Here is a 12947-nt window from a genome sequence, read left to right as displayed (position 1 = left end):
GCACCGAGACTTGAAACGGAGTCCCATATGCTCCAGGCAAACATTCAGTTGCTGTATTATATTAGTTCTGATATTCTAATATTCTTATCAGTGCTGTAGCAAGAATAAATATGGCCCTTATTAACTAACCTTTGATTTCCATTCTTTCATTTTATGCAGATTTTTAAGAGTAAGTAGCTGTAATCTCATAAAGATTAAAGTGATGACTTGGATTAAATTAGATTTAATGGCTCTTTTATGTCAGTTTTAAGCATTTTTGCTGCTGCTTTTCAGTACTGCAGGGCTGATAATAGAAACATGTGCCCACTCCCTTATGGAAATGGAAGTTGTTGTTAGATCCATTTTATCTGGAGTTCAGTGACCCAGTGCAGGCGTTCCCATCATGAACAGCTACCCTACAGGCTAAGCAGGAGTTGTGGCACGTCTCGCACGATGCCACCTTCTGGTATTTTGGCTCAGCTGCGTCATAGCACAAGCACCACCATGTCCTCAAAAGCAGCGTTAGAAGAGATAAGATGTGGTTTAAAGAAGTTTCTGTCTGAAATGTACTGTTTTCATATGGTCCTGTGATCATGCTGAATGAGGAGGGAGCACAGACGTCGGCAGGATGGTTGTTTTCACAAAGGCTTCTTTTTGCTGTTGTGGTCTTAAGTTTGCATTCACTGATCATTTTTTTAAACAGTTTTTAGCTTTTTTCCGGGTGGAATGATTGTACAGCCGATATTGGGAAAACCAAGCTTGAAGGTGTTGATTTTGTAGCAGGAGCATCTTTCTTTGTCAGCACCTTCTCAGTACACAGATGTAAAACTTGCTTCACTCTGGACAGTGACGCTGGTGATCCAGCAATTTCCACTTCCAATTTCCTCTAATCCGAGGGTGACAGTTTGGGACGTCTTTCCAGATATTGGGAAAGTGATGACACATCAGAATAAAATGTACTTACGTACAATTGCTTGAACTGATGATCTTGGAATCTGCAGTTGTTTAGAAAGGTCTCCAAGAGATCTTCAATTCTCCAAGAGAATTAATCAATCAACCAATTGATTCCTAATTCAAAAACTTCTCAGAGCTTCACAGAGGCCTTGTTGAATTAAAAGACAGTGGTGCTGAGGGTTCTACTATAATTAAAACATTTAAATGGGTTTATGTAACATTTGAACCTCTGTTGATGTGAGAAAAGCCCAAATAAAGTCAAACCTGTGCACCCAATCATTCCACCTTGATAAAAGAGCATTTAAAATAAATCTTTAAAAGCTCAAAGTCCCACGATATTCATGCCCCTGATGACTGTTTGACAACTGCATCTAAGCCCTATGATTAAAAAAACAAAAACAAAGAAAAAAACACAACATATGCACACAAATCATAAAGTGCTAGTCAATCGAAATCTTACATTTAAATGTATTACTGGGAACAGCTTTAAGAGACAGTAGATTGCTGCTTTCAGCTTTAGTACTGACAGACTTGCTGACATTTGTTTATCAGCATCAAATGACTAAACCTGCAGCTCTGTTACAGACCAGGAATACTATTACAGCAACAGATCACCAGCAGGGTGACAAAGTCTTTCTACAAGCAAGTCAAAACAACCCCGGGAAATTATTCTGATCAGTTATCCAGTTAGATTTAGTTTTTAAAAGATTATTATTCGCCCCTGGAAGTTATACATCAACCGCTGTGTAAAAACCAAACAGCTTTTACACATTTTTCCATATTCTTTACTGTGATGTTGTTAATTTTTGGTGAAACATAGCTATAAATTGGTTGCCATATAGCATATACTGTATAAACAGAATAGGTGTATCCACACCTTTTTAGTCAATAATTTATTCTTTCCACCTAATTAAATTCTTTGTTGTCAGTTATTTATTTTTATGAGCATTTTTAAGTTGTTGTTGTTGCAAAAACCTGTTAATAGCCAGAAAAAAAATCATGATCACTGCAGCCCACAATGATGGGAACAACCATCACTGGACGGGTCAAAGAGCAGCCTGCTAGAAAGCATGCAGTCACTTATCCCTTCCCACACTGACACTTGTAAACAGAAGTTACCAGAACAAACTGAAGCTGAGGTCAGCTGAGTGGTTTACAGCTTTGAAACTATACCTCACCGTTTGCTCAGCTGTCATTAAACTGTAAACTTGTTCATGATTTTGAGCACACAAATGACTTTTTAACAACTTAAAAGGTGACAATACAACAATTCAGCTACAGGATAATCTTAGGTGCAATAAATAAATACAAATGCTATATTAAGATACTACGAGGGCAGGCAGGGCTTTATTGTTTGCTGAACAAAGGGAGGAAAAGCTTATTACCGAGCTAAACTCAACTGTAAAGCAGTTGAAGCCCCTTTCTTGACTCAAAATTCTTATTAATATTGGTATTATTATCATTATTATTAGTCGCACCAGGAAATATGTCAAAATTGGACTTTATACATAAATTTGACATAAAAGACATTAAGTTGTGATTCACAATCATGCTTTATTCTTGTTTATTTCTTATAAAAGAATCAAATAAAAGGCTCTCTGAAGATCTCACACTTGTTGTATCCCATTTTCTTTAACTAAACTATACTTTTCTTTACACCTTAAGTCTCTTCATCTTAAATATCTTTTGTTAGTTTGTGACTTCAAACCAAAACTTCATTGATTGTCAACACAAAATCTAGTGTAGCACCAGTACAATAAAACTGTACTTTTGCTTTTTTTCTCTCTCTTTTTTTCTCCTTTGTTTTTGAAATACTGTTTTTGAATGAAGGAGGGAAATCTCAGAATAAAGGGATCCTAATAATAAGTACATTTCAGAATGAAGCACCAACCATAGAAAGTATTTTTCATAGATAGGGTTGTCAGATACACAAGAGATCAAATATATTAATGACTATTAAATTAAGCACAACAAACAGTGTAAATAAAACACTGCAACACAAAGCACTCTGGGAGCTGGAAACACCATATTGGGAAGTTGGGGGACCGTCGTGGCTCCTCTGGACTCCAGAGATGGTAGAAAGTTTCCTCTGAGAGAGATCCACAGGATTCTGTATTAGGACGCGTAGAGAAGACTACTGTCTGTCCAGTTCTGTAAACAAACTCTGCGCCTCAATGTCCGAAACAGCCTTATTTGATACTGCAACCAGGGACCGGAACAGCTTTCGTGGGCCTGCCTCACTATGTGAAATGCACAGGAAAAAAAATCAACACTTTAAATTATCAGGTCCATTCAGAAATGATCTCGAGGACACCGGAAGTGAAAAATGGAAAGGAGGCTCTGAGCAGGTGATTAGGTCTGAATGTTATGTGCCACGATCTCTTCTCTGCAGGTCTCCAGATCTCTCAGGTTGACAGAGAAACCATCTGGGCCAATGGCCTCCCTGACTTAAGCGTCTTAGCTGTACGCAAGACTTCACCAAGATAAAAGCCTTGGATTATCTCCCGTCGAAAAATATCGCTTTCCCTCAGGAACAAACTAAAACAAAAAAGTCCTAAACATTATCCGTCCTCTGCCACAAGAATACATTTATAGAATCAAATGTGTTTACCCTGATGGCAAGATATACATATACACTACCATGTACATACATAATTAATAAAAAGGTTTACTCAATAGTTCTCATGTATTCAAATATACCTATAGATAGGAACCTGAAAGCTGCTATCCAGCATCGACAACTCCTGTGTGCAGGTCCTTCAGATGACTTCTGCCAAAGGTCAGAGGTCATCGGTGGAGTGTCAGTCGTTACTGTAGCTGGAGATAAAATCTTTGACCCTCGTTACAACGGACGGAGAGGTTTCCACTGAGCTGCTGCCTGGAGGGAAGGCTGACAAAATGACAGTTTGCGTGGTGCTGGGGCGCAGCTCAAGAGAGGCTATCGGCTGTGAGGCTTCCCTGTGTTTGTCACTACCTCTTCCTCTTCCTCCTCCTCGTCCTCTTGTAGGATGTGAATCGAGGAACCCAGTAGTCTCTGGAGCTCCGGTACACAACGCACCAGATCCACAAGTCCGTCTTCGTCCTCCTCTTCTTTCTCTTCCTCCTTAGTTTTGCTTTTGTAGGGAGAAACCAAAGCGGAGCTCACCTGGCTGACCGATACCTGCCTCCAGAGCTCAGCGTGCGACAAACTCACCACCTCCAAGTGTGGATACCGCGCCCGGAAAATCCGCGCAGACATCTTCAGGCGCTTCAGGACATCCGTCAGCAGGAACCAGTTGCAAAAACTGCAAAAGCAAAACATCAGACATCAGCTGAAGGTGGCATGCACAACACGAGAGCTGGCAGTTTAGGTGTAAGCGTCGTCAAATGAACAAACATGAAACTACAGTCCAGTTTTTTGTCCAGACAGACAACAAAAGCAACAATATATTAATGCACCACAGAGACACTTATTAAGTATCATATCGTTTCAAGTGTCACAAAGCAGTGGCATAACCTGAAAAAAATATGGTTGCCCCAAAATGATGGGAAATATCCAACTTTGCCCGCTTGCACACTGGTTAAGAATCCTTCCAAAAAGTCCTGGATCCAGATCAGCTTCAAAACCAAATCATTACTAAGCTGGGCCAAGCCCCAACTCTGGTAAATGCCCCATGTAAATCCCTCAAATTTCTGAGTAATCCTACAAAAATGCAACAAACTGAACTAAACCCATAACCTATTTGCCAAAGGTAACACATGCTGAGGCAATGACCTGATCTATTAAGGTTTTCTTTGCAGAAATAACATCTCCCCATACTAGCATCACCATCTGATAGTAATTAAAGTACCTGACCAATGAAACTGAAGCTTAAATATTGTGTTTTTGAAGACAAAAAAGCAGAAATATTTCTCATCATCCTGTACTTGTTCCCCTTTACACGCAGGAACAATAACAACTCATGACATTAAAGATGTTGGGTTGGAACATCATGCAGATATCTTTAGTACATTTCCAATAAATGTTTATGTACCAGAAGCTGAAGCAACTGCTGTTTACTTATAAGTCTTAACCATCAGTATCTGCTATCATCATAGCCTATCTGCCCTAAATTGCTGTAATTCTTAGGCATATTGCAGAGCGGTGACCAAATTTAGATGACATTTGAGTGGCCTGATATTGTATCACCCCCCAAAAATCTGATTTATTACCGTGTGGTTTGTCGCCAGTAAACTCTCATCGTTATGAACTTACCCCTGTGTTAATGACACCTGCACGTGATAGCAGGGTAGCAGAGGCTCCGAGGAGAACTCGAACATAAGACAATCTTTGTCCGACTCTTGCTCGGTCTTCCCCGTTACATTCTCCTCCAACTCCTGGTTCTGCTCAGACAGCAGGAAGTCCCAGCACGGCTCCTGGTCAGTCTCTGTGAAGGGAAGAGTTCACTGAGGTGAGAAAGGGAGGAAGAGCGGACAAGCTGGCTGTTACTGTACTAATGAACGAGGTCTGCATGCCCTCTAGTGGACAGTTACACACATACAACTGGTGACATATAAAAATACACATAAACACACTTCATGGTGTCAGTCACAGCTTCAAATATAAAAGCAGATGAAAAAAAAGAAAAAATTTTTTATATATATATATATATATATATATATATATATATATATATATATATATATATATATATATATATATATATATATATATATATATAATTTTTTTTTCTTCTTCACACACACACACACACACACACACACATATATATACGCGCCAGTTAGAAGACAGTTGGCTTAAAGGGAGAGGAGCTAAAACAGCTTTTTTTCCAGGCAGGATGAAGCACATGTTCAGTCAATGAATAGAAACACTGAACTGGAAATGAACATAAAAGTCTCCTTTAAACCTGTATGGAAACAAAATACAAACCTCTACAGTGGATATATAAAGTGCACAATGACAACTATAATATCCATGCTGCCATTGACTGGCAGATTTTGATAAAATGACTGAAATAGCTGGCATTACTCAATGAAAAACAAAAAAAACTAAAAGTTAACAAACCGCTGCAGTTATAAAACCTGATTATCTTTTGTGACTCAGACTGTTCAGAAGCTGTAGACCACTTTGTCTTTAGTCTCCTTCAGTCCTTCCATGCAACTCTAATCCTGCTTTCCTTCCACTAGATAACAGGCTCCCTGTGGCTGTTTACAACAAAACACGGATGCTAATACTCAAAGCTAACACCCCCTCCACGTGCCAGTGGTCAAGCTGGAGCCCAGTCTATAAACTGGCTTCCATTCCCTGTGACTCAGGAGCAGCATAGGAATGCAATTTCAATTACTTTTATGCCACCATGCTTACAAATTAAAGCTGGGTATTTGATTGATCAATGGGCTGACATTCAGCAGACTGACAGGTTCAGCGTGAAGGTTACTCACCGAACAGCGAGCTGCTGTAGAAATCCCAGGGTAAACTAGGATCCTGTTCATTGCGGCCTTCCAGGTCTGTGAAATATTCTGGAGAAAAGAAAAAATACGTGGTATTGTTTTTTTTTTATGACTCTGGCTGTTTGCATGTTATGACTTCTACGTGGAAATATGTAGATGAAGGCTGATGCTAGTGCTTGTTCTGGACCAAGCAAAACGTACAATGGTATAAGGGTGAAAGAAAAGTGGACTAAATTAAGACCATCAGCAAAGAAAACAAAGTTAGAGCTTGTGCATGTGATACGGTCCATTGTGTAGCTCTGTGCAGCTACCAGTGCAAGGAGAAAACAGGCCATCAGAGCTGCATGTCTGTCTTTCTGTACCAACTACTGAGCCTTCATCTCTCTGTTTATCTGTAGCCACTTTCACACATGCACTGCAGCAGAGCTGCTTGATTATGGCAAATATAAACACAGTTATTTTAGTCAAAACTGAGATCACAATTATTTAACACCACTAGTCACAGACTTACAGAAAAAACTCAATAAAAATAACCAAGTTGTCTTCTTTACTGTGGCTTTCATTAAATTTTAACACGAATTCTACAAAAAATTATTTGATAAAACACAACGAAAGAGATATGAGCTGAACTAAACAAGCCACAGCCTGGTGGAGTGTAATTGTGAGCTCGTAGAGAGCAACAAAATTAAAAGTTTGGCGAACTGAAAGACGAAACAAAGACGGGGACCTCTAACTTCACTGTGAAATAGAATGCAAACAATTTACCCTGATTATTTTTAATAATTGTGAGAACCCAAAATTGTAAGTAATCTTGTGTCTATGACAATCAAAGTGCCCTAATAAATGAGATCGGACAGTAAATGGTGTTTGCTCGGTAGGCAGGGGTGATGTCTGACAGTCTGAATTCACAGCGAGTGAAAATGCGTCATGTGGCCTGCCTCGTGCATGCTCATCTGAGCTGCCACCCTTCACCTCAACCAGACAGTACAGTGAGAACGTGGCTGACATCATCCATCTCCTGTTGTGTGGTGCAACTCTGGATAATATCCGCACTCTATTCTCTCAACACTGTTGATGTGTAAAAACTGCCTGGAGATGCACGTACGACGTGAGACTAATATGCTACCCAGATTCAGCAGCAAGCAAACACTGACTTATGTGAATTATTTATTGTTTAACCTGGCAAAGTGCTGAAAAGACACCTTTAGCATTGCATGAAAGTGGTCATGTTTATTAGGGGTGCAACAATACTCGTATCGATATTGAACCGTTCGATACTGTGCTTTCGGTTCGGTACGCATATGTATGAACAATACAACATTTTTTATTTATTTTATCAACTTACGATGCTGTCTGTGTTGAGCGCTCAGTGGATCTGCGTTCGACTACTCCGCCTAGGCTGCACTGTCGAGCGCAGATCCACTGAGCGCAGCACAAGCTGGCAAGACAGAAGCTAAGCTCGTTGCAACATGGCAACTGCCTCAACGCTACCTGAAATTGAACCTCCCCCACCCTCATTCAGATCTGGCGTTTGGAACTATCTTGGTTTTCATGTGAAGCAAGACCCTGATGGTAAGCGAGTCATGGACTAAAGTAAAACAGTATGTCGGATGTGCCACGCAATGCTCAATTTGTGGGAACTAGTGCGTCAGCGCAGTTAGCTTGTGTTGACACCGTCCAACCCCCCACGGTAACTTCTTAACGGAGATTTGCCGCGTTATGGCGTTAATGTCATTTCAACGGGATTAACGCTGACGGCACTAGTGGGAACACAACGAATATGACTGCACATTTACTCCGACATCATCCTAGTGCAAAGACAAGTGGAAGCAGACAAAAACAACAAGCAAGCATGCTATAAACTTTGCCCGACTCATTTAGACAGCCGTTAGCACAGGATTCTCCTTATGGGGACCTGATATGTTTAATATGCTGCTGAGAATATAGCCCAGAAGAAGCTATAGTATAGCTTTTATTTTGGAAAGAGCCATTTCTCTGTAATAAACTCTCTTTTCCAAAGATGAGTGATTCCTCAATCAGATTTCAGCAACATTAAATTTAAAAACTGTACTTTTGAGTTAAAATATATATTTATAATTTTAATAAATGATAAATTAAAAAGGCATGAACATTTTTTGTATCGAAAAAAATATCGAACCGTGACACCAAAGTATCGAACTGAACCGAACCGTGAATTTTGTGTATCGTTGCACCCCTAATGTTTATAACAAGCTGGCTTTGGTTTTTTTTCTTGCAGCCACACAAAGCAGTAACTTTGGATGGAGAACAGTTTCTGAGGAAAGCAGATTTTAACTGATTCCAGGGAGGCAACTTACAGCAATCATATGTCATCCTTCCAAATGCTTATTTATAAAAATGAATTAAAAGCTTACGGCACAAAAAATTATTTGTTCAGAAAAGTTTTTCTTCTGTTTTTACAGAACAGCAATCTATTAAAAAGTCCTTCCAAATTTAACAGACATGTCAGAGCTCATCACCGCAGCTTTTTACTTAAATTCTCCTTGTTACTTAAAAAAACAACAACAAAAAACCCCTAAGGATCCTGGTTCTTATAACAAACACACAGTGATGTCTCCTAATTGTTTTCTAACATCCAAACACACAAACACTCTCTTGGATGTGTTGTGGTTCAGCATCTTGCCCAAGGATACTTCAGCACATTACCAGGAAAAGTCAGGCAGGCATCTGTCCACAGGTTTGTAGATGACCCACTCAGCCACCTGAGCCACAGCCACACCCATATGTTGCTGATTTTCTCCAACTCACAAGTGCACTGGACTGTTATCTAATGTCATATCTGCTTTGTGTGATATCAGTTGACAAACCATTCCTAACAGGATTAAGCATAAATCAATCAACACCTAATCAGTCACAAGACATATTTGATGAGCTCAGTTTGTTTCAGTTTAGTAGTACACAACCAAATTCAACTGGAAAACAACAAAAACAATGATTTAAACAACTGTCAGGCTCTTTGTGGATGTGGAAGAAGATTTGACTGAAATTCTTATGTATTCTTCATGTAACCTGTATTGTTCAATTCTCAAAAGCGATGCAGTGGGAGTGGGCGCAGAGTTTACTAATGTGTTGACACACTGCTTGATGGATGACTGTAAAGTTACAACTTCAATGATTTATTTTCCCGTCTCATTCTAAATAGCTTTATGAAAGCATTTGCTGTGTCACCAAATGTTTGTTGATGATTAAAAAAAATGAATTTAACAAAGAATAAACTGTTAATCTCTTGTCCAGTGGTGTAAAGGTGAATATGAAGGCTGAACTACCTGTGAGGAACTTCTTCATGCTTGCACTATGTGCCAATTTGACTGGTGTATGTCCAGAGTAGGTCGCCAGAGTTGGGTCTGCACCGTGGTTCAGAAGCAACCAGACTATTGGTAAGTTATCACTTGCTACTGCATCGTGAAGTGGGCTGAGGGGAAGAACAGACAAAACACAAAAGACTTTTAGCATTTGCACAACTTTACATTACACAGAAAATATTGAAGACTGTAGGACAATGACATCTAACTTTAGTTATACATGCTGTTTCCAGGGGTCATGCTTAGATTTATTACAAAGGTTACACATATGACAAGTAACTCAAGAAGAGTCCTGCTAGAAGAAACTTTTGCAATGAAAGACCTCTGGGCAGATATTTTGAAGCATTATCTAAATAGTTTAACTTCAATGGTCATGAGGACATAAAAATGTCATGTAGACAATCCCCAGTTTAATCTTAAAAAATTACTAATATGCCCCAAATTAAGTCTTTAAAAAGCTTATCTTTAAATAGGTTTTTAAGAAACTTCCACCACCATCTTTTCTGTGGTTGAATCTCATTTCAAGATTTTTCAAGTAACACATCTCTCTGTTATAAAGTCTCTGATGAAAGCCACTGTCATGCTGCCTGAAGCCTCACCGTGTTCCATCCTGAGCACTACAATTGACATCTGCACCATTGTTCAGCAGCATCTGGACAATCTGAGTCCAGCCCCGGGAGGACGCCTCATGGAGAGCTGTGTAACCGGCATTATCACGCCGATTGACCTCCCGGATGTCCTTTTCGAGACAATACTGGACTACGTCCTGCAGAACACCGGAAGGAAAGATAAACTGTCAGATTATCATGCATTTTTTCCACTGATGTCAAAATTCCTGTTACCAGTAAACGTGTCGGGTTGTACCTGATAGCCCAAGCGCGCAGCACGTTGCAGCAACGTCTCCCCTGCATTTTTATTGACAATCAGCCGGCGAACCTCTGGCGGAACGGGCCTTTTGGTCAGAGAATCTGGACCGCTGCTTCTTCCTGACGAGCTTTTCTTTTTAGATGGAGAGGATGGCAAACTTTTTGGAGCTGGTGATGGGCTAACTGGTACTTTTGCATCAGCTCCATCATCATCCAAGGTGAGGGAGGCGCTACTCTTGCCCAAACTGCAGCGTTTGGTCTTATTCTAAAACACAGATTTACTGATTAGAGAACTTCCAGCTGCCATCACAAATGTGAGAAACATAGATTTCAATCAGGCCACAGGGGGGCACTGTAAGCTTGTATATCCATTGTACCTTGTTTCTATCAACTATGCATGATCTGTGATGGGCTATCCTCCCACAAGCAGCATCGGCAGCTTACCTTCGGCTCATCACTGTCACATAGGTGTTTGCTTTTGCACTTCCTCTTCCCTGAAGGCTTATCATTGCACTCTGGAGATTCTTCACTCTCCTGGTAGCGAACCGATCCTGAGCGAGTGACTGACGGTCTCTTGGGAAGAGGCTCTGGACTGGGGGCAGCGGGACTCGGACAATGTTCCACCTGTGGAACTGTAATGGCAAATTAGACCTGCCGTTATACTGAGTGGTAGACAGGAGATACACCAACAATCCTAATCTTTACACACCACTCATTTATCAACACTGCACTGATGCAGCTTTGTGCTCATCCCCATCTGCCAAGCCTAACATGGAGAATGGAATAATTTAGGTGCTGATATCAGACTGTCTGGTACTTCCGGAAGCTTAGCCATCTTATCCAAGTAAACAAGAAAACTGCTGTTTGCCAGCTACTCTACCCTGATTTTACAATCTTATGCTTAAATCTGCCATGTCCTAGCTTTTTCTCTACATATACACTCACGATGCATGTCATTTCCACACTAACAGATAGATGATGTGGATCTTCTGAGAGAAATATATAGATATAGACAGACAGACCCCAAGCTGGTCTCTGTATTATTGTGAGGTTTTACCTTACAATATAATATAAAACACCTTGATTTGGTGCTATAGATAAAACTGAATTTAATTGAATAGAACATATATTAAACATAGGAAAAATTTAAAATAATGACATCTGTAAATACATAAATAAATAATACCTGTGAGTCAAAATCTCAAGATTCAGACAGTTTTTTCTACTTTTTCCTCAGTGGGACAGAGCTGCTCGATGAAGTTCAACTTTTTAACCATAATTTATTTGTGTAATTTCTTCAGAAAAACCAAACCAAGGTGATTCCTAACAGCTGATGGTTTTGCTACTCACCAAAGCCTCTCTTTCCATCATCTTGCCTGGAGCTGAACTAAACATGCCACAGATTAATTGCACAGTCCTACTGTATCATGTCAGCGAGAGGGAATATCATTATTAACATCATCCTCCCAGGCGCTCAGCTCTAGCTGTGAGCACAGATTCTCACCCTCACCTGCCTGCTCTCTACATCTTTGGTTTTCGAGGGGCAGCCAATCAGAAGAAAGTTATTGCAAAGGTAGCGGAGCTAAAACATCTTATTACTGCGAAAAAACAGCCAGAGACGCAATGTGAGCGGGTCCCAAGCAAAACCTTTGTGAACCTAAGTACTGAAGTGACTACCTATCACAGGGTATTAAATACGTTAGACGGTTACCTTGGCAACCGTAGACTGGAATGTCTGCTAGCGACCAGCTGTCAGCGACAACGCAGTGCGCAACAAGCATGGACACAGCTTGAGTCTCCAAGCTAAGTGACAGTTTGGAGTCATTCATTCTTAAATTCATTAAACAGAAATTTCTTTCATGAACAATCTCAGAACTCAGGGAAAACCAGCATCGTCACCTGTGAGTAACTAAGTTATCTACGAATATGTGTATTTTATTTAACATTTACCTTAAATGCCATAACATCTGGAGGATTTTGGCTTTTTAAAGCTTTACTCAGCTCTATTTTGACCAAATAAATATGGAATTATAATGGAAGAAAAACATCAAAGCAACATGAATTGGTCATTTTTGTTACTTCTGTACTAAAACCAACCATCAGAAAAGATTAAAGTGAATACACAGCAAACTAGTTTTTTGTTGCTAAATTTATATGTATATGTATACTGACTACTTCACAGAGTAGAACAGAGCTTTACATTATTGTCTGTACCGATTCATTCATCAGATTTTTTTTTTTTAAAGAATGAATAATCACTTAGTCTATGAAACGTCAGAAAAGATGACAAATACTCGTCACGAGCCAACAGAGCCAAATGTTTTGTCGCTTTTTATGGTCAGCAGCCAAAAAAGGATTAATGTATAATGGTATTAAA

General features: G+C 39.8%; 1 protein-coding gene across 7 annotated transcripts in view; it reads right to left on the bottom strand.

Annotated features, from left to right (window-relative positions):
- Positions 1–2467: 2467 nt before the first annotated feature.
- Positions 2468–12947, bottom strand: part of bcorl1 (BCL6 corepressor-like 1) — a 34565-nt gene continuing 24085 nt past the window's right edge. For 6 of the 7 annotated variants that reach the window (XM_085243995.1, XM_085244005.1, XM_085243980.1 and 3 more), the window contains exons 6-12: positions 11015–11202; positions 10569–10835; positions 10304–10470; positions 9669–9814; positions 6355–6432; positions 5168–5339; positions 2468–4217 (exon numbers count right to left, since the gene is read on the bottom strand). In XM_085243995.1, the coding sequence (XP_085100121.1) occupies positions 3872–4217; positions 5168–5339; positions 6355–6432; positions 9669–9814; positions 10304–10470; positions 10569–10835; positions 11015–11202 (1364 nt within the window). In that variant the 3' untranslated portion in view covers positions 2468–3871. The remainder of the gene's footprint in view (positions 4218–5167; positions 5340–6354; positions 6433–9668; positions 9815–10303; positions 10471–10568; positions 10836–11014; positions 11203–12947) is intronic. The other variant, XM_085244022.1, reaches the window with a different exon arrangement.

The sequence above is a fragment of the Mchenga conophoros genome, linkage group LG2 (genome assembly GCF_057382185.1).
Source record: "Mchenga conophoros isolate Kocher_MC1m ecotype Shallow Benthic linkage group LG2, M_conophoros_male_GT1.1, whole genome shotgun sequence".
NCBI classification, from domain to species: Eukaryota; Metazoa; Chordata; class Actinopteri; order Cichliformes; family Cichlidae; genus Mchenga; species Mchenga conophoros.
This window is presented reverse-complemented; position numbering and strand designations above follow the sequence as displayed.